Consider the following 22013-nt stretch of genomic DNA (forward strand, 5'->3'; position numbering starts at 1 on the left):
AGACAGAAAAAAAGGAGACAGTTGTATTCTTCATGTTCCACAAAATAAAATATACATTTCTTTAAATCCTCAGTCGAGTTCTGAAACTGGCGTTTGTGTAAGAAGCTTTTGCATCACACTCAAGGACAAAGTCACAACAAGGGTGGTGTTTCATGACTTTAGTTTCAAGCTAATCTGTGTCACTGGATCAAAAACCTTTATAAAGCTCCTTAAAAAAACATTTTACTCACCTAAAACTATCATTGAACTTCAAGACCACTCTGACATCCGGACTCTAAACATGGAGCTGAAGCTAGCAGCTGGTTAGCTTGGTTCAGCCGGTCAGAAATGGGTAAAAAGCTAGTTCTAGCTAGTTAATTTCAACATCATCCCAATGCTCTATCTTTTATTTAATATCCTGTTTTAAAAGGACAGTTAGAGCGAGACAGGAAGTGTGGGAGAAGAGAGGAGAGTTGGGTATACATGCTGCAAAGGGTCAAGGTTGGGTATTGAACCTGCGTAAAGGACCGTAGCCTCTGTGTATGAGATGCTAGCTCGACCAACAGAGCCAAATCAGTGTGCTAGCTTCAGCATTTTAAAAATTAGTATTAAAACAAAGTGTTAAAGGAAAAATTATCATTTTGCTTTAATTGTATATCCAACTATTTTTGCTAGCTCTTTTCCCCTGCTTCCACTGTTTATGCTAAGCTAAGCTAACCATCTCCTAGCTTCATCTAACTCTAAACAAGATAGCAAGATTCTTATTTTGCTAACTGTGTGTAAAACTTAACATTTCATTGCTTAGTTGCAGAAAGTAAGATGACTTTGTGCATGCCTGGAGCTCGTTAGCTACAGCTAGCAGTCGGTTAGCTTAGTTAAGCTATCTAGAAATGGGGAAACAGCTAGCTTGGCTCAGTTTAATGCAAGAACACATCACCTCCAGGCTTTATAAGTTTATAGATATTGTATAAAAATCAAATGTAAAGTGAGAAGTTACAGTTTTACTTTGGGAGTACGTGCACATTATTCTTGCTAGCTCTTCCACTCTTTATACTAAGCTAAGCTTTGGCGGCTTCATTGAATTCCAAGCAGGACAGAAAATGGGTGTATTTCTGAAACGTGTAATTCTGCCAGAAAGAAGCGGCTAGTTCTCAGCTACATTCCCACTGTATCTTGTATTATTTTTCATCATGTTCATAGAAAATGTTTGTGTTCAGGGTAATTATGACAACAGGAGAGACTCTGGTTATAAACTCTGACTCCTGAAAGGTCACAAGGAGATAAAGGTTAGCACATTAATCCTTCTGGCTGACGGTGATGTTGATGGAAAGATAAATGAGTATCTAAAATCAGCTTATGTTCAGTACAGCTCTTTCCTGGCTCCTTAGAATATCAACAAAGACATTTTTAATGATGTAATGCTGATTAACTGTTACATAAAAGCTCATTTACTTCATGTTCTGAAACACAGAATCACACCAGAGCACCAGGGTGGATAGAAACTGAGTTACTTTACATGAGTGCTGCTGGGTTAAATGAGGTGTGTGAATATTATGCAGGTATGTTCACCTGATGCTACCTCTCTCTCCTGAATGATGAATGTTAAACTTAGTCATTTGTAAAAATCAGTGTTCACATACAGAACATGTTTATACAGAACTATACATAATAAATTAAAGGACTAGCTCCACCAGTTACAACATTAACATGCTGTGTATGCACATTTATGTATCAGCTATAGTAATATATTAATATATGACTGCAATGATGGTTACGTCAGACATATTTTTGCAACACTTCGAAGATAATTTTACCTTGCCAACATTTTCAACACAGGAACTGACTTGCAAGTGTGTGTGGACTACAGCAGGGATTCTCAACCTTGGAGTCCTGACCTGAAGAAGGGGTGGTGAGGTCATTTCTGGGAGTTAGCAGATGGTTGTGCATAATATATATATATATATATTAAGAATAAATAACATGAAATAAAAAAATGAAATAAAAAAAAATAAGGATATTTTTAATACTAATAAATAAAGAAATAAATACAAACAAAATAAAATAAAATAAGAATATTATTAATAAGAATAAATACAAAAATAAATAAAATAAGAATAAATCAATAAGAATTTTATTAATAATAATAATAAATCAATAAATAAATGTAAAACATTTTTGGGTGGGTAACAGCACATCCCCTCTACCAAGTTGTTGTTAGCAGATGATGGCTCTGATTTGCACAGTCATGATATTCACACAGGCTGTGACGTATAAGATAAGATAAACTTTATTGTCACCAGGGGGAAAATTTGTCATGGACAGAAGTGCAGTGCTGCTCACAATCAATACATTCATCATACCAATATTACAAAAACATGCCCACTGTCAAAAATAAAAGACCATGTCATTGTGGCATACCAATGACACAACAAAATACCAATAAAAAACCAATGTGGCAGTAAAAAGCAATGTCGTATATTGTCAATGTGTCAATATTATGTCAATATTAAAATTAGTGCAAGTCAAGTCAACTTTATTTATATAGCACATTTAAAAACACCAAGTGTTGGCCAAAGTGCTTTACAAGGTAAAAAGTAAAAATTACATGAAGACATCAACAGGATATTAATGTCCTCTTCACAAGGAGAAGGCCAAAGAGAAGAGATGGGTCTTCAACAAAGATTTAAAACATTCAACAGTGGGGGCCGATCTTCATTGGAGTGGCAAGCCATTCCAGAGCTTGGGGGCCGCTGCTGCTGAGGCTCGGTCTCCCCGGGTTTTAAGGCAACTTTTAGGCACATCCAGGAGCAGCTGCTTTGTTGACCTCAGTGCTCGGGTTGGGTTGTGAGCATGGAGAAGATCGGCCAAGTAGGATGGTGCCAATCCATTTAGGGCAAGAGTAAGTCAGCCCTCGTACTCATACTATTGCATTATGTTAGCGCAGATTGTTGAGTAGATTGATGGAAGTAGGGAGGAAGGAGAGCTACATGGAGGGGGCCTCAAAAACCTACAATATTACTCCTGGGGGACATGACTCTCACCTCCCGTATCGATTATTGTAATTCACTCCTCTTCGGTGTCCCTCACAAATCCCTCCATAAACTTCAACTGGTCCAAAACTCTGCAGCCCGCATCATCACTAGAACCCCCTCCTTTCACCACATCACCCCCATCCTCCAGCAGCTCCACTGGCTACCGGTCAAACTCAGAATCAATTTCAAAATCCTCCTCTACACTTTCAAGGCCGTCCACAACCTCTCCCCCCCGTATCTCTCTGATCTCCTCCACATCGTCACCCCCTCTCGCTCCCTCAGGTCTTCCTCCTCCCTCCACCTCTCTGTGCCCCCCTGCCCGTCTCAGCACCATGGGGAGCAGAGCTTTCAGTCGCTCTGCTCCCCAACTCTGGAACTCACTCCCACTGGACATCCGAAACTCTGACTCACTACCCCTCTTCAAATCAAAACTCAAAACCCATCTGTTTCAAACTGCATTCCCTGCTTCATTTCCACTGCTTCATTTTTAACTTGGTGTTACTTTGCTTGTTGTTTTTATTTATCTTATCGTGTTGTTTTATTTATTGTGTTTTTTATCTGTCTGTAAAGCGACCTTGAGTGCTCTGAAAGGCGCTTCTAAATAAAATGTATTATTATTATTATTATAAAGAAAGGTTGAGAATCCTTTTTTTACAGTTTAATATAAATATAAATGTAGTTTTATTTCATCGGTAAGAGACACGTATGGTAAAGAGAAAAAATAATGGTGCACTGTATGTACATATAAGATAAGCTAGTTTCCAACACCAGCCCTTTGATTAGCTATGAAAGTTCAAACTATGAAGAAATTACAATTAAAAATATGTCTGCACATTCAAAACCAACAAGCACAACTTTCCTTAGCAAGAAAAACTACATAAGCAAAACCAAAACATCTGTAGCATGATATAAAAATGATGACTCAATGCTGCTGTAAATGTACTTTGACTTTCCTAGTAAAACATGTCATCATGACGGTAATGAAAGCAGCCTTGTGCACAGTAAGAGAAACCTTCATGTGCTGCAAACCGCTTTGAATATCTGACAAAAGCTGTTTAGGAAACTGGACCGACTTGATATGCTTTCTTGAAAAGTTGACTTTCATCTATGAGGAGGTAAAGATGGGTCGAAGGAGGTAATTGAATTTATTTTGATGGTCCATTGAACCTCAGTGAGGTTTAGTCTAACAAAGAGCTCAGTAGATTCCTGGTCTGATTTGGTTGGACCCTTCCTTTTGGTTTTCTGGTTACATGCAGAGTGTTTCATATCATAAACATTTATTATAAAGCCTTTCAGTCTCTCTGTCTGGCCTCAACATGGAAAGCGATCCTCCAGTGTAACCAGATAAACAAACATGTGGCCTGATTGGTTTCAGTGGCGTCAAAGTCGTTTTTCTTTGGGCTTAAACATGTGAGGAAAAATTTGTCTCCAACTGAATGAATCCGAAGACAAACACACATTACACCCAAAATGTATTTTTACCCCGGCCCACAGCAGCAGAACTCTGTAGTTTTGGGTGTTTGATTTTAAATGCCAGTTGGGATGTTTTGAAAAACCTCACCCCCTGAAGTGTGGAGAGAAGAGGGGAGGGCTGGAGGTACAATCTTTGGGAAAAAATGGGCAGATGTTTAAACATAGCTTTAGTAGTGGCGAAGGTGGTTTGCCCTTTAAAACCCAAAATAATCACGTGTACATGTTGTCTCCATGCATTCTTCACATGTTCATGGTGGGATTTATTCTCTGAATGTCAGATTTAAATGTTTGTTTATGTGCATTCGATCTTTGAATTGTGAACACCAAATGAGAGATTAGCTTCAGGGACTGATTTACATTTTGGTTTTTGCTTTTTTAACACACTCAGTTTGGATCCTGGAAACTGGGCTCTATCTTTCATTTGCAAAACCCACCAAATCTTTTTTTTATATCTAGCTACTAATTTACTGTTTTTAATTCAAATTAAATCCTTTATAAAACCCATCTTGAGATGTATAAATACATTCTGCTCTCCGACAGTAAACCATGCATGGTTTCAGGTTTAAATTTTAGACAACAAGTAAAACTGGTGTTGAATATAACAGTTTTCCTTATTCAGTAAATCACTGACTGGTGTTTAGATTTCTGTTTGTTGAAGTTTAAGAAAAACGTCCTTTGGAGTTGGAAAGGTTTTTGTTTGCATTCATACCATACAAGTACGAATATCCATATCTGTATCAACAGGAACCAGTTGCATTTAAGAAAGTCCGTATAGAGAGCATCTGCCTTGATGTTATCCTTGATCCCAACGATGGTGACCTGACAACAATACAATGCAGAATTAAATGAATATCTATAAACAGAAATCTAAACAAAAGAGCGTCAAAAAAGATGTTTTTGCCCATCCAGAGTCCCTTAGCGCTAACCGCAAGCTAACCGCAAGCTAACCTGAAACCGCCAAAAGCTATTTTTTCGTCAAACATAAACAATACGTAAATATATCTGACGTGTCACATCGTATTGCATTGTAACATGTTGTGTCCCGTCTTATTGTATCCTATCATTTCATATCGTATTGTTTCGTATCATTTCGTATCGTGTCCCGCGTATCGTTTTGTATCGTTTCTTCTTGTATTGATCAAATTGAATCGAATTGTATTGTATCTCGTTGTTTCATATCTTATCGGATCGTTTCGTATCATTTGGTATTGTGTCGTTTCGTGTTGCGCTTTCGTATTTTATCATTTTGTATTGTTTCGTATCATTTCATATCGTGTCACGCGTATCATATCAGATCGAATCGAATATTTCCGTATTGTATATTTCCGTATTGTATATTCACGTATCGTATATTTACGTATTGTATATGTACATATTGTATATTTCCGTATTGTATATTCCCGTATTGTATATTCACGTGTCGTATATTTACGTACTGTATATTTACGTATCGTATATTTATGTATTGTATATTTAGGTATTGTATATTTACGTTTTTTATATTTACGTATTGTATATTTACGTATTTTATATTTACGTATTGTATATTTACGTATTGTATATTTACGTATTGTATATTTACATATCGTATATTTATGTATTGTATATTTACGTATTGTATATTTACGTTTTTTATATTTACGTATTGTATATTTACGTATCTTATATTTACGTATTGTATATTTACGTATCTTATATTTACGTATTGTATATTTACATATCGTATATTTACATATCGTTTATTTATGTATTGTATATTTACGTATTGTATATTTACGTTTTTTATATTTACATATCGTATATTTATGTATTGTATATTTACGTATTGTATATTTACGTATCTTATATTTACGTATTGTATATTTACATATCGTATATTTATGTATTGTATATTTACGTATTGTATATTTACGTATTGTATATTTACATATCGTATATTTATGTATTGTATTTTTTTGTATTGTACATTTACGTATCTTATATTTACGTATCGTATATTTACGTATCGTATATTTACGTATCGTATATTTACGTATCGTATATTTACATATCGTATATTTATGTATTGTATTTTTTTGTATTGTATATTTACGTATCTTATATTTATGTATCGTATATTTACGTATCTTATATTTACGTATCGTATATTTACGTATTGTATATTTACGTATCGTATATTTACGTATTGTATCGTATCTATTGTATTGTATATTTACATATAGTATATTTACGTATCGTATATTTACGTATCTTATATTTACGTATCGTATATTTACGTATTGTATATTTACGTATCGTATATTTACGTATTGTATATTTATGTATCGTATATTTACGTATTGTATATTTATGTATCGTATATTTACGTATCTTATATTTACGTATCGTTTATTTACGTATTGTATATTTACGTATCTTATATTTACGTATCGTATATTTACGTATCGTATATTTACGTATCTTATATTTACGTATCGTATATTTACGTATCGTATATTTATGTATTGTATATTTACGTATCGTATATTTACGTATCTTATATTTACGTATCGTATATTTACGTATTGTATATTTACGTATCGTATATTTACGTATTGTATATTTATGTATCGTATATTTACGTATTGTATATTTATGTATCGTATATTTACGTATCTTATATTTACGTATCGTTTATTTACGTATTGTATATTTACGTATCTTATATTTACGTATCGTATATTTACGTATCGTATATTTACGTATCTTATATTTACGTATTGTATATGTACATATTGTATATTTCCGTATTGTATATTCCCGTATTGTATATTCACGTGTCGTATATTTACGTACTGTATATTTACGTATCGTATATTTATGTATTGTATATTTAGGTATTGTATATTTACGTTTTTTATATTTACGTATTGTATATTTACGTATTTTATATTTACGTATTGTATATTTACGTATTGTATATTTACGTATTGTATATTTACATATCGTATATTTATGTATTGTATATTTACGTATTGTATATTTACGTTTTTTATATTTACGTATTGTATATTTACGTATCTTATATTTACGTATTGTATATTTACGTATCTTATATTTACGTATTGTATATTTACATATCGTATATTTACATATCGTTTATTTATGTATTGTATATTTACGTATTGTATATTTACGTTTTTTATATTTACATATCGTATATTTATGTATTGTATATTTACGTATTGTATATTTACGTATCTTATATTTACGTATTGTATATTTACATATCGTATATTTATGTATTGTATATTTACGTATTGTATATTTACGTATCGTATATTTACATATCGTATATTTATGTATTGTATTTTTTTGTATTGTACATTTACGTATCTTATATTTACGTATCGTATATTTACGTATCGTATATTTACGTATCGTATATTTACGTATCGTATATTTACATATCGTATATTTATGTATTGTATTTTTTTGTATTGTATATTTACGTATCTTATATTTATGTATCGTATATTTACGTATCTTATATTTACGTATCGTATATTTACGTATTGTATATTTACGTATCGTATATTTACGTATTGTATCGTATCTATTGTATTGTATATTTACATATAGTATATTTACGTATCGTATATTTACGTATCTTATATTACGTATCGTATATTTACGTATTGTATATTTACGTATCGTATATTTACGTATTGTATATTTATGTATCGTATATTTACGTATTGTATATTTATGTATCGTATATTTACGTATCTTATATTTACGTATCGTTTATTTACGTATTGTATATTTACGTATCTTATATTTACGTATCGTATATTTACGTATCGTATATTTACGTATCTTATATTTACGTATCGTATATTTACGTATCGTATATTTATGTATTGTATATTTACGTATCGTATATTTACGTATCTTATATTTACGTATCGTATATTTACGTATTGTATATTTACGTATCGTATATTTACGTATTGTATATTTATGTATCGTATATTTACGTATTGTATATTTATGTATCGTATATTTACGTATCTTATATTTACGTATCGTTTATTTACGTATTGTATATTTACGTATCTTATATTTACGTATCGTATATTTACGTATCGTATATTTACGTATCTTATATTTACGTATCGTATATTTACGTATCGTATATTTATGTATCGTATATTTACGTATCTTATATTTACGTATCGTTTATTTACGTATTGTATATTTACGTATTGTATATTTACGTATCTTATATTTACGTATTGTATATTTACGTATTGTATATTTACGTATCGTATATTTACGTATTGTATATTTACGTATTGTATATTTACGTATCGTATATTTACGTATTGTATCTATTGTATTGCATCATATTGTTTCGTATTGTAACCTATGGAATCTAAAGTTGGTGTTTCTGTGACTTTATATCACAATAAAACAGATTTCTCCATAAGTGAGATCTACATCATAGAGTCATTATTTATGTGTCTTTATGAGGAGTGAGGTTTGGATAAGTTCTTGTTCTGCTGTTCTGATGAAGACAGTTTAGCCTGATGAAATAGCTCTTTGATTAAAGGCTTAAATCTTCCTGTTACATCCTTAAGATCCATACAGCTCACAGAGAGCCTGTTACATCCTTAAGATCCATACAGCTCACAGAGAGTCTGTTACATCCTTAAGATCCATACAGCTCACAGAGAGTCTGTTACATCCTTAAGATCCATACAGCTCACAGAGAGTCTGTTACATCTACAGTTAACATATGAAACCAGCCTTCATCTTTAAATAACAGCCTGTCCTTACCATCACACTCAGGTCCTTAAAGGGAGCTGGCTGAGTGAAAACCTGGCATTAGCCTGCATGTTCAGTGGAGGGGGATCATAATGATACAATATTTCCCAAACCTCCATGAGAACATGCTTTATGGGGGCCAAACAACAACCGGACACGTTGATGAAATGTTATTTGGACAGTCTGAATTACAGGCTGTGCGTAAAGAGCGCGCGCTGTCAGGAGGGGCTGACCCAGCTGCTGTTAAAAAGCGCGCTGATGACGCCGCAGAGGAGGATCAACCAAACAGGACTTTCTCCTCTGAGTCTCCTCCGTCCTGTTGGTTTCCTGACAGACTCACAGAGAGAGAGGGGGGAGAGGGAGACAAAGATCCATAGTCAGAGAACTCTCCTCATATACCAGGACTCTGCAGATCTGCGCTCAGACGCATCTTCAAGTCTAAGCTCCTGAATCCAGTCCTGCACGGTCCGGACCCGAGGATCCACCGGCGGGTTAGGACTCCGAGAAACAGCAATTTAGACCACTCAGGAGGGTGAGTAGACTCTTTATATCACGGATAACTATCCTCACAGCTTCCTCATGTGTCACTTCAACTTTACCTGAGAGGTACTCTGAGGAAAACTACTTTATGTCAGTGTGGAGAGGACGAAAATATTCACTCAGAGGAAACTTTAAAGAAAGTGTTTGTTTCACAGATTTATTAAACCAGATCTCAACATTTACTTTCATTTTAAGCTGAAGGAGCATTATGTGGTGTTAAGACAGGGATGTCACTACATGGGAGTTTAAATCGAACCTGCCTTTACATGCCACCATCAGTTTACTGGAATATTAATGGATGATGAAAATATTAGGGAGAACAAATACTTAGAAGACTTCCAGACAAGGTCATGTTACTCTGATTACATTATATGCAGCACACAGGGTCACTCCAGGGGAGGAAACTTACACAGTTAATTTATTATTGAGTATTTAAGTGATATCAAACATCTGATCTCCTCAGGGCTCAGGGTTTAACTCTGTAGACTGACCAGGTTCCTGGTACAGACACACTAAACAGGACACAAGACAGAGCATGCCCCGGCTGACTGATGAATAATAGTTCATTTGGATGAATAAAAGCTTGTACAGCCGGAGGGCTGAAGGCTTTATGAGCTGGTACAATACAAAGTGAGGGATGCAGGAATGCTTTTAATGGCTCGCTGCTCAATTATGGTCGGGATGAGCAAGAATATCAGTTTAGCTGAGAGATAGTCGGATGATTTATGGAAGTTATACGAGTGGAAGTAATCCCAAACAACTGGCCTGTTCAAATCCCTGTGAAGAGGAGATGTCTGGGTTTTATTGCAGAGACTGTTTTTAAGTATGAGAAGTATTTGGTGACTAGTTTCAGCAAAACACTGATTTGTGAAATGATAGAATTGTTATATAATATTATGGCTCAGTTTCCAGTCTGGCTGCAGTGCTCTGGAATGATCACTGTTTATATTTCTGTGAAGATTACGATCACTTATCAGTCTAATTTTCTCCAGTGTCAAATATCCTGTTTTATATCCTTCTTAAGATAAATGTAAATCTTTGTTTAGACTGTTTATTCTGCAGAAAAGCCAACCTGAAGATGTAAGCATGGGCTTTAAACTTGCAGTCAGGTCTACCACTGATGATTATTTGTGTTGTTTATTAATATTTGGATTGATTTATTGGTTAATCAGTCAGCTGTTTGGTCCACAAAGTGACAGGAAAGATGTTGATCAGTGTTTCCTTTGTTCCTTTATTCATCCACAACTCAAAGACTTGGCTCTGCCTTGGATTGAACACTGAATCATTAAATGTAATTAAAAAGATCATCCGTGGGTGGATACTGTTTTTGCCCGAGCAGTTATTGAGATGTAAACAAAGACATTTGGTCAACACAGCAGAAAATCCTGATATGATCCCAGAGTAGAGAAGATGAAATCATGGAGTTGCTCAATTTAAGGCTTTAGATGGGTGAGAGAACGTCTGCTCTGAAGGTGAGACAGATCAGAAGTGCTGACGGTCTGTCTTCTCTCCTCTCTGACATAACCAGCCCTCTGACTTGTTGCCTATTCTTCCCGTTCATGTCTGCAGGGTAACTCTCCTCATCGCCGGGGCATTCAGGCGTCAAGGCAGACAGGGTCAGAGGTGCTTTGGCAGCTCCTGCGACCTCTCTCACTCTCTCTCTCTAACTCTCTCTCTCAGGGGAGCAAGAGACCCTGAAAAAAACAAACAAACAGCCTCTGCACAGGCAACAAAGGAGACACTTTTTAGCTCAGTTAAGCAATTAGGTGAGGAGATATCAGAGGGAGATGATAAAGCTGAGTTTAAAGTGAGAGGTGTGGCTTTAACTCAACAGAAACGGGAGATAAAGATACATTTCGTCATGATTTTAGGCTCATTGTGCTTATTTGTGAAATGTTGCTGTATTGAGAAATGTAAAAATAATACTTTTTACATTTCTGCTAATAGACGGGGAATTTTCTCTATAAATAATACAGTTAAAAAAGTCCCTAACAAGTTCCTGTTGAAGTCTATAATGCCTTTTCCTACGATGTGATACGTTACGATATGTTACGATACGTAACGATAAGTTACGATACGATATGCTACATTATGTTACAGTTATTTACAAAACGTAACAGTACATTACGATTCGTTACACTACAATTCAATTTAATCTGTTACATAATGATTGCGATACATTAAGATTACGCGATGCGATATGCTACATTATGTTACGGTTATTCACAATACGTTACAGGACGTTACGATACAATTCTATCTAATCAGTTACATTACGATGTGATACACAATGATTGTGACACATTCCAATGCGACAAGTTACAGTGTGATACGTAACAATTGCGATACGGTACGATGTGATATGTTACGATACGTTACGATGTGACACGTTACGATACGATACGTTACGATGTGATATGTTACGATGTGACACGTTACGATACGATACGTTACGATGTGATATGTTACGATGTGACACGTTACGATACGATACGTTACGATGTGATACGTTACAATATGATATGTTACAATACGTTACGATGTGACACGATACGATGTGACACGTTATGATGTGATACGTTACGATGTGATATGTTACGATGTGATACGTTATGATTCGTTATGATTGCGATACATTACGATGCGATATGTTATGATACGTTACGATGTGACACGTTACGATACGATACGTTACGATGTGACACGTTACGATACGATACGTTACGATGTGACATGTTACGATACGATACGTTACAATGTGACACGTTACGATACGATTCGTTACGATGTGACACGTTACGATACGATACGTTACGATGTGATACGTTACAATGTGATATGTTACGATGCGATAAGTTACAATGCGATACGTTACAGTTGCAATACATTACAGTTGCAATACGTTACGATGTGATACGTAACAATTGCGATACGTAACAATTGCGATATGTTATGATGTGATACGTTACGATGTGATACGTTACGATTGCGATACGTAACGATGTGACATGTTATGATGTGATATGTTACGATGTGATACGTTACGATGTGATATGTTACGATGTGATACGTTACGATTGCGATACGTTACGATGTGACATGTTATGATGTGATATGTTACGATGTGATACGTTACGATGTGATACGTAACGATGTGACATGTTATGATGTGATATGTTACGATGTGATACGTTACGATGTGATACGTTACGATGTGATACGTTACGATTGCGATACGTAACGATGTGACATGTTATGATGTGATATGTTACGATGTGATACGTTACGATGTGATATGTTACGATGTGATACGTTACGATTGCGATACGTTACGATGTGACATGTTATGATGTGACATGTTACGATGTGATATGTTACGATGTGCGAAACAAAGTGATAAGATACGATACGGGATGATATTTATTCGTGAGTAGTGACTTAATATATCATGATATATTAGCTGTAGTGGAAGCAGGAGGTTCAAATTGCAACCTCCTCCTTAGTTTGATTCAAGAGACATGTTATAGGGGAAAAAGTCATAAATATTAAACCTAAGAAAACCATTTCTGTTGATGCCGTCATGAAACACGACACTAAGTAATATCATTATACTACAATACATCACTATTATCTCACACCTCTACTTAAAGCTGTGATGTTTGACTCATTGATTTACGACCGATCGCTCTGCCTCTAATAACTTCAAGGATATTCAGTGAAAGTGTGTTTCCCTCTCCGGGACAAACATCTTCTAATTACAAGCTTTTCAAAGCTGAGAGTGTCACTAAGCAGACCCACAGATGTAGATCCAGCTGGTGATCATCTGCTGTGGTCGGTGGCTGCAAACCAAACCGCAGAGCGAGCTGCTGCTGCTTCAGCCCCTGTGTATGTTCAGTTTGACGACCTGCATGAAGATTTACAGGGAGGTCGTTATAACTGATTTATATGCATGGTGATATTGTGCAGAGAGCTGCAGGGCAAAGACAGGGATGTGTGCTGATACTGGGATGTTTGTCGGCCTGTGTCTCACATCAGCTGCAGCTTCAACTCCGTCTCGTTCCCTGAGAAGTTGCTCAATCTGTAACAGCTTCTATTCGTCACAGTGACTAACCGTGGATCTGTTTTCTTTCCAGGGAACAATGAAGACGCTCCTGTCTCTGGTAGTCTTCCAGCTGCTGCTGGCTCCAGCGCTCATGGTAATCTTCCAGCAGATCACACACTGAGAGGAAACACTGAAACTGCTAGACTTTCATCTGGCTTAAGAAACACTTTACACGTTATTTCATGTCGATGATGTGGAAGATATCTCACCATTACAAGCAACAGATTAAAACATTTTAAATTGATAAGTTAGAGAAGTGTCTTTCTGGCTGAAACATGCCGGTAGTAATTCAATCTGTCTTTTAGCCACAACAACAGATTTGGTTGCAGGTTAAGCTCAGTGGTTAAACAGAGGCGACAGCTGTTTTGACTCCCACCTCAACCACTTGTCACTCACTAAAGGCACAACAAATTATCTTAAAGAAATAAAGCTGGTGGGACAAATATTTCAAGTCATACACAATGTAGAAGGAAACCTTTTGTTGAATTTTGTCCCTTTTTTTGGACCACCATCACAGTTAAACCTCCTCAGTGTTTAAAGCTTATTTAAAGATCCTGTGAGGAGTTTTTTTTAGCTGGTTAGCCATGAGACTGAAATTAAAAAAGTAATCTGTATTTATTTTTTTAAGTTATATTTTTGGCCTTTTGGCCTTTTTTGACTGGACAGCTGAAGGGAGACAGGAAATGTGGGGAGTAGAGAGAGGGGGAAGACATGCAGTACATGGTCTACCGGCAGGGAGTTGAACCGTCGACCTCTGCGATGAGGACTATAGCCTCAATACATGGGGCGCTTAGACCCGCTAGGCCACCAGCGCCCCAAGTAATGTGTATTTATGTCTTAAAAAGAAAACGAGACCATCACCGACAAGATTGAGTTATCAGTATTGTAATTATTGACTCCAAAATCCACTGAAGGTGTCAGATAAAAAGACTACCTGCAAGACTTTTTAACATTTTCTACAGCAAAGATTCTCAATGAATGATAATGATAAGATTTTGGGATTAAAGCCCTACTTGCATGTACTGTTTTGTCCACAGGGGGCGCCAAAATCAGCGCACTCTGAAAGTTACTTACTGCAGCTTTAAGTGGTTGTGATTGGCCTGACCTGTATGAGGGTTGATGGCCTTAAAAGTTGGCGTACCTGGGGTTCAGAGTGAATTCATGTGATTTGGTCTGAAAGGAGAAAACAACAAAAAAATAAGAGTGCCAAATATCTGAATATTAATCTCTTGTCTCCTGTCCAGGCTCCCAATGTGGATCACTGGGACACGTGGGGTCCTTACGGCGAATGCAGCCGCAGCTGTGGCAGCGGAGTGACCATGAGAACCAGACGCTGTGTCACACACAGGTAGGACTCACCTGCTCTCTATTCATCTGTTTTTAATGCACCTCCTCACATTAACATTCCCGTACAAACTCAGCCTCTCCTGGTCAAACTCAGCTGAACACACACACGGCTTCTCTTTTTTCCTGTGTGAATAAAGCTAATTGTGAGGTTCACGGGCGCAGACTGAATCTTGATAGTGGAAGAATGCCTTGAAGCTTGTTTTACATCCAAAACAGACTCCAGGGAGGGGCCCTTTCACATTAAAAGACCTCTCTCTGCTGGGTGTTGGCTGCTGAGGAGGATCCAATGGGAGTGAACATTTTTCTGTTTGCCCCCTTTTTGGCTTTAAAGACTTCAGACATGCGGTTGAAAGAAATCAGCTCCTTTTGCTGAATGTGTTTTGGTTTCTAGGAGTCCGGGCTCTTTGAAAACCATTCTGTCCACTTTTAGGTGTGTTTGTAAAGCTGCTCCTCTCACACCTGAGTCAACAGGACAGAGAGGAGTGGAGGAGAAATGCTTGGGAATGGTCGCTTAGAGATCCTGTTTCTCTTATAACACATAAGTCATCTGGGTGAAGAGTCATGAGCAGCATTCAATCATTCTTAGTTAGTGTTCTCAGGTAGGGATGCACCAGTCAGACCACTAGCACACATATCTGGTGTTTAAATAACACCGCTGAGTTAGTTTGGGTTAATTTTAGCGACAGGAACAGTTGGGTTTGCAGATATTAAAAGCTTGTTTGCATAGCAACTGTGAAATACCTCCAAACAGTTTACACCTGAGCGCCCTTCATGCAGGCGGGGAAGTTCCCTCCTTCTTCCTTTGAGCTAAATGGGGCCTGGCACGCCTCAGGTGCACGATATAATGAGCATATTTTAAGGTAAACATAGGCTTGAATTGAGAAGATTAGCCACGTTGTTTGATGCTCAATCCAGCTTATTTGAATCGAGATGGTCCCTGAAATCCATCATCAGCATTTTATTATTAAAGTCCTGATCGAAAGCCTTATATCTGTCTGATGCTGCTGGTTTATTGTTGGAAATGTGTTTTGTTTTAAAGCTTCAGAGCTGAGCACATGTACGTTAATACGTTAATTATCAGCGCTCATTTTTTAATGATATATTTATTGTGTTTTATGTGGCAAGACAAATAATAATGGTACATTTGACATAAAATATACATTAAACCAACAACATAATCACCCCAAATAAATAAGAGATAAGATAAAATAAGATATACTTTATTGGTCCCCCATTGGGGGAAATTCTTTTGTTACAGCAGCTTACAACACAGGACAGGGGAAAACAACAATGTACTAACATAGTTAAAAAATATAATAACAATAATAATAGCAATGATACAGGTAAAATAGAATAAAATAAAATAAAATAAAACAAAATAAAATAAAATAGAATAGAATAATACATGAATAATAAAGTAAAGTAAAAAAAAAAATAATAATATTAATGAAATAAAATAAGTAAATACACAGCTCAGCACCATTTTTCAGTTAATTGGCTTCGTAACATCTGAGAAACTCAATTATTGGTGACCGTTTTTCTTGAAAATCTCCCCCCTATCCCCTGCATGATGCCATCTCCTTCACCCACATATGCTTTTAAAAGGCACGTCCACTCTCCTCCAGTATAAAGATATCAACCTCCTGGCCTGCAAGAGTCCAAAGTCAGCGCTCATTTTTAAAATAACTCTTGCATCAAATGGAACAGCCTGCAGGAGGATCTGAGAGGAGCTGACAGAGATATTGAGACTTTAAACGTAAACTAAAAACGTATTTATTCAGTCAGGCTTTTTATGTAGGGTTTAACAATTTTATTACTTACTTTTACTATTATATTGGTTTAAATGTTGCTTTATTATTTTATCAATTTTTACTGTTCATTTTATTTTATTTTTATTTATTAATTTGAAATTATCTACTCTATTTTTAGTCTTAATTTTATTTTCAACTCTTATCCTTACCCTTTTTAAATGTATTATTTTTTACTATCTATCTTTTTTGTTTGTTTGTTTGTTTCAACTTTTTTATTTTCAGAAAAAAGAGGTACATTACTAAAGTACAGTCAAAAAATATAGCATTTCCTCCCCTCCCCAATCCCAAAACCCAACTCAGTCCTCTTCTTTCATAATTTAGACATTAAGAGAACAGTATATACTTACATAAATATACATAGACACCTTCACATGAGTATTCATATGGAATACAAACACAGCAGTGTACCTAATGTTGAAAAGATAAGGTATATTTGTACATACATTCACGGACCCATACACATACCTACCCTCACCCATCAGCTTGCATACATATATAAACCCAGCCATGCCTACACATACTATCTATATTCTTAATATTAATCTGATGCTTTAACTTATTTTAATTACACATATTTCATTGTTGTCTGTGTGCATTAGTCTCTATTTTAAACCCTTTTTTGTTTTAATATGTCTTTCCATTATTTTATTTCTGCTTCTGTTTTTTTCAGTCGCTGTAAAGCTCTTTGAATTGCATTTGATTTGTATGAAAGGTGCGTTATAAATAAAGCTTGATTGATTGATTGAACTTCTTCACCATAGTTCATGTTAAAGGTCATCCCCCTGCTGTGTTTACCGCAGTGTGCAGGTGTGTCTCCATAATTAAGCGATGGATCTGAGGGGATTTGATAAAAGCGTGATCTAGATTCTGCTTTGGTTGAAGAAGAAAAACACCCACCAGGCACAACATGCCTGTAATGAGCTGTTCCTTTAACGTGTCCAAACAGTGTTCTGATTCAGATGTTTGACATGTTGCATTTAAGTGACAGCAAACTGTAGGAAAATGCAGTTTTATTAACTTAAAGGTTGACAATAGGCTTAGATTAGTGTGATGACGGTGGTGTTTGGATGTTTTCCATGTGATGCACGTCTGTGAGTCAGTCCAGGAGTCTGTGCCCCCTCTTTATCTGACGGGAAGAAGCCCCTCCCACTCTTACCGCCTGTAACTCTGTCACATCTTGTCTGCCAGGTTTGCCAGAATCACACCTTTAAGCACTATGATTAGACAGATGTTGACTCATGCTTTACAGGAACTCCCGTTTCACTCAGTGTTGGTTTCAGTAAATGATTTCCTGACCTCCATCCAACAGAGTCACACTTCAAAGTGCTGCCAGTCAAGTGAAGGTTATGATTTAGTCAGTGAAGGTCTATAATCTGGGTTAATTTTGTTTGATCAGTCATTAATAAGCATGAATAACCTTCCTCCTGCCTTGTTAGGTAACATTTAATTTGAACGTATCCTCATGCCCTGATGTTTCTGATCCATGCTCAGGTGAAAAGTTGAAGGCTGGATGTTGTCTCTGAGTGTTCGGACATGTTTTGAGTTGGCGTGTTGGCGTGCTGACAGCAGAAGCATGTCTTGTTTCTTTGGCCCGAGGGCGGGTACTTTTGGAGGTGACTTAATCATGAGTTATCAACATGGCTGGAAGGGAGGGTGGCGAAACGATCTGCTGTCTCACTGTTGCTGATGTCTGTGTGAGTTTTTGGGCTCAGCGGCGATGATGTCGAGGTTGCGATTGTTGCTTTTTTCTTTTAACAGGCGCAGATTAAAGAGGAATGCCTCTCAATTTCAGAGCAGAGAGTTGTTATCACTGCGCTGGCAGACAGTCTGAGCTGTGTTTGAATACGTGCGCTGCAGACTAACCTACTCATTAACTCTTTCTGCATCATTATGATGATCCATAAAGTTTAAAGAGAGGCTCAGGTGGAAAAAATGTAAAGGTGGATTTTTTTTTTAGAGGCTGATCAGGTGGAAGAAAACACATTTATAGCTTAAAGGGGCACTCCGACAATTTCACACATGAATGACAAGTTACAGATTCAAAATGATCTCTTTTGCAGCTTTGTCAGGGGCTTTCCACAGCTGTCTTAATGTTGGCTTGCTGCTGCTGCATTATGGGAAATGTGTTACGTCCCGGCTCATAGGACGCAACAAAAACGGGAGAGGAGACGAAGTATACAAAAGTGATTACAACTTTATTACAAAAGTAAGATAATAGTGCACAACAAAAACACAACAGGAGCGCCGCGCTGCGGTGTCGCCCCGGGGTGAGAGCAGAGGGGTGCCCGACCAGAGAGACCCACGCCGGCTGGGAGAGCTCTTTATACCGCCTGCCCCAGGTGCAGCCCATCCCCTTGACGACCCAGACCTGCAAAGACACACACACAGACACACAGACACACCTAGTGGTGTGGAGGGGTCGTCACCCCCCCCCCCCCCCCCTAAAACAATGAGTTCTGGCCAGAACACCGCAACAGCAGCCAACCAACACAAACAACCACTGAAAACACCACAACCACACTTGCAGCTGCCCCAACATCAACACCGACCATGCCTGCACACAGCAACGCCGGCACCTGAAGAAGCACGCAAAAACACAGAGAAGAGACAGACGATCACAGGGGTCAAACAACCCAGTATGTAGGATGCAGTGTTGTTTGATTTTTAACCCTGAGAGCGTCTGGTATTTGACGAGGGCTTATAAACTGTTATATAGCACCAAATCCCAACAAATATTATCCTCTTTCCAAACAGAGCAGGTCTAGACCGTACTCTATGTTCTATTATTAACAAAGACCCAACATCAAGACAGGATAAGATCCAGTCCCATCTTACAGACAGGACTCAGTCTGATCTCATCTTAATCCACCATGAGCAGAGACCTTTGCAGCATTTAGCAAGTTACAGTGGCAAGGACAAACTTCCTTTAACAGGCAGAAACCTCCAGCAGGACCAGACTCATGTTAGACACACATCTGCTGAGACCGTGTTGGAGAGAGCGATAGAGGGAGATGAAAAGAGAGAGAGAGATGATAGTCGAGAGACGGATAGTAGTAGTTGAGAAACCTACGAGACAAGGGAGCTCAGGGACTCCAGAAAGGTCTATGGTTAGGAACTTTAATGGGACAGGAAGAGTTAAAGGAAGTCACAGGGAAAGACAGGATCCCAGTGTGCCAGTCTAAGCCTTATAACTAAGAGCTGGTCCAAGTCTGATCCAGCTCTAACTATAAGCTCTATCACCCAGACTTTGAGAGAAACTTCATTTATCAAAGTTTTAGAAGATAATGTGAAAGGCATGTCTCTGAATCAGGTAGATCAATCTTCATAGACATCAGCTGATAGTGTCTCATATTGATGCTTCATTGTCTGCACACAGGGCTGATGGAGGACACAACTGTGTGGGACCAGACAAGTCTTACCGCTCCTGCAACATCCAGGTAAACCAGAATATAACCAAAACTTCTGCTGTTTCCTTCTCTTTAAAACTCTGGATCATTTTCTCATCAGTATAAGACCTTTGAACAACATGCTCATGCTCTTTAGACTTCAGTAACACAGCTGGCAAGAGTATGACAACATCAGCATAAACTACAGTATCATCTGCAAACAACTGGATCTCTGTTTAAAGGATGTTTCACTTTGTTTTAAAGCTGTAAATGTTTCTATCTTTTATTGTCCCTCTCAGGATTGTCCAGAAGGCTCAAAGGATTTCCGTGAGGAGCAGTGCTCCCAGTTTGACGGCACCGACTTCCAGGGGAAACGCTACAAGTGGCTCCCGTATTATGGAGGTCAGAGGCAGAATGAAAGTAGAGCGTAGTGGATAGTTTGGGCTGTAAAAGCCTCTTTAGACTAACTGAGTTTTGTCTCTTACTCTTACAGCTGAGAACCCCTGTGAGCTGAACTGCATGCCGAGAGGAGAGAACTTTTTCTATCGTCAGCGCACCACCGTGGTCGACGGGACGCCGTGTCATCCCGGGCGGAGGGATGTCTGTGTGGATGGAGTCTGCAAGGTAGGAGGGGCAGAAAATGAACACACAATGAGATCAAAAAGTCTTGATTTGTGCTTCCTGAAATTATACTCACGACCCCGACAGGATAATCTCCAATCATCTCTCATATCCTTTCCCTCACAAAACAAAGAGGCCAGAAAAGCTGATTTTAATCTCACATGACAGCCACCAAATCTGTTAGCAGCTAACCTCTGATTGCAACTTTTTAACAGCTGAAAATGCATCTCCTTCTTCCTTTGAGGAACCTCAGAGGCACATCATCCACAGACACAATATGAGTCTTCGCTCATATGCAGATGATACCCTGCTCTACCTGTCTTTTAATCCCAGTGCTTTTAACCATCTTAACACACTGAACACCTTCATCTGGGACCTTACATGTTAGATATCTTAGATTTTCCTGCAGCTAAATCTTGATATTAAATCTCTAAATCTCCACATTTGGGCTCTCTGTCCCCAAATATGCAAATGGCAGCTCCAAAGATAGGTCTCTTACAGAAAAAACCCTTGAGACCATCCTAAATGCTTTTATTTCCTCCCGTTTGGACCACTATAACTCTTTGTACACACGTCTTAACCAACAGAGTTTGCACGAGTGGCATCTCATCCTAAATGCAGCAGCTCGACTCCTCACCATAACTAAAAAGAGAGACCATAGCCTTCCTGTTTTAGCTTCACTTCATTGTCTCACCATACACTTTAGAATTGATTCAAAGGTTTTATTGTTGACCTATAAAGCACGTACTGGAATTGCACCGAAACGTTTCCACTCTTGGCTCCATAAACCAAGCTGACAACAGCTGAGATGGCTTAGTGGGGGAGTTAAAGTGTTAGTCAGCAAACCAAAGGGTGATGTCACTTTGGCTCTGCACGCTTCTTAAATGAAGTCTGTGGTTGGATTCAGTCTAAA

General features: G+C 37.4%; 1 protein-coding gene across 1 annotated transcript in view; it reads left to right on the forward strand.

Moving 5' to 3' along the window:
• The first annotated feature begins 5265 nt into the window (after positions 1-5265).
• The window catches only part of paplna (papilin a, proteoglycan-like sulfated glycoprotein), a 32654-nt gene continuing 15906 nt past the window's right edge, over positions 5266-22013 (forward strand). The window contains 6 exon segments of the mRNA XM_034674360.1: positions 5266-5298; positions 13967-14029; positions 15180-15283; positions 20470-20530; positions 20779-20881; positions 20973-21103. Of these exon segments, the coding sequence (XP_034530251.1) occupies positions 5275-5298; positions 13967-14029; positions 15180-15283; positions 20470-20530; positions 20779-20881; positions 20973-21103 (486 nt within the window). The 5' untranslated portion in view covers positions 5266-5274.

This window comes from Notolabrus celidotus, chromosome 22, assembly GCF_009762535.1.
Source record: "Notolabrus celidotus isolate fNotCel1 chromosome 22, fNotCel1.pri, whole genome shotgun sequence".
Classification (NCBI taxonomy): domain Eukaryota; kingdom Metazoa; phylum Chordata; class Actinopteri; order Labriformes; family Labridae; genus Notolabrus; species Notolabrus celidotus.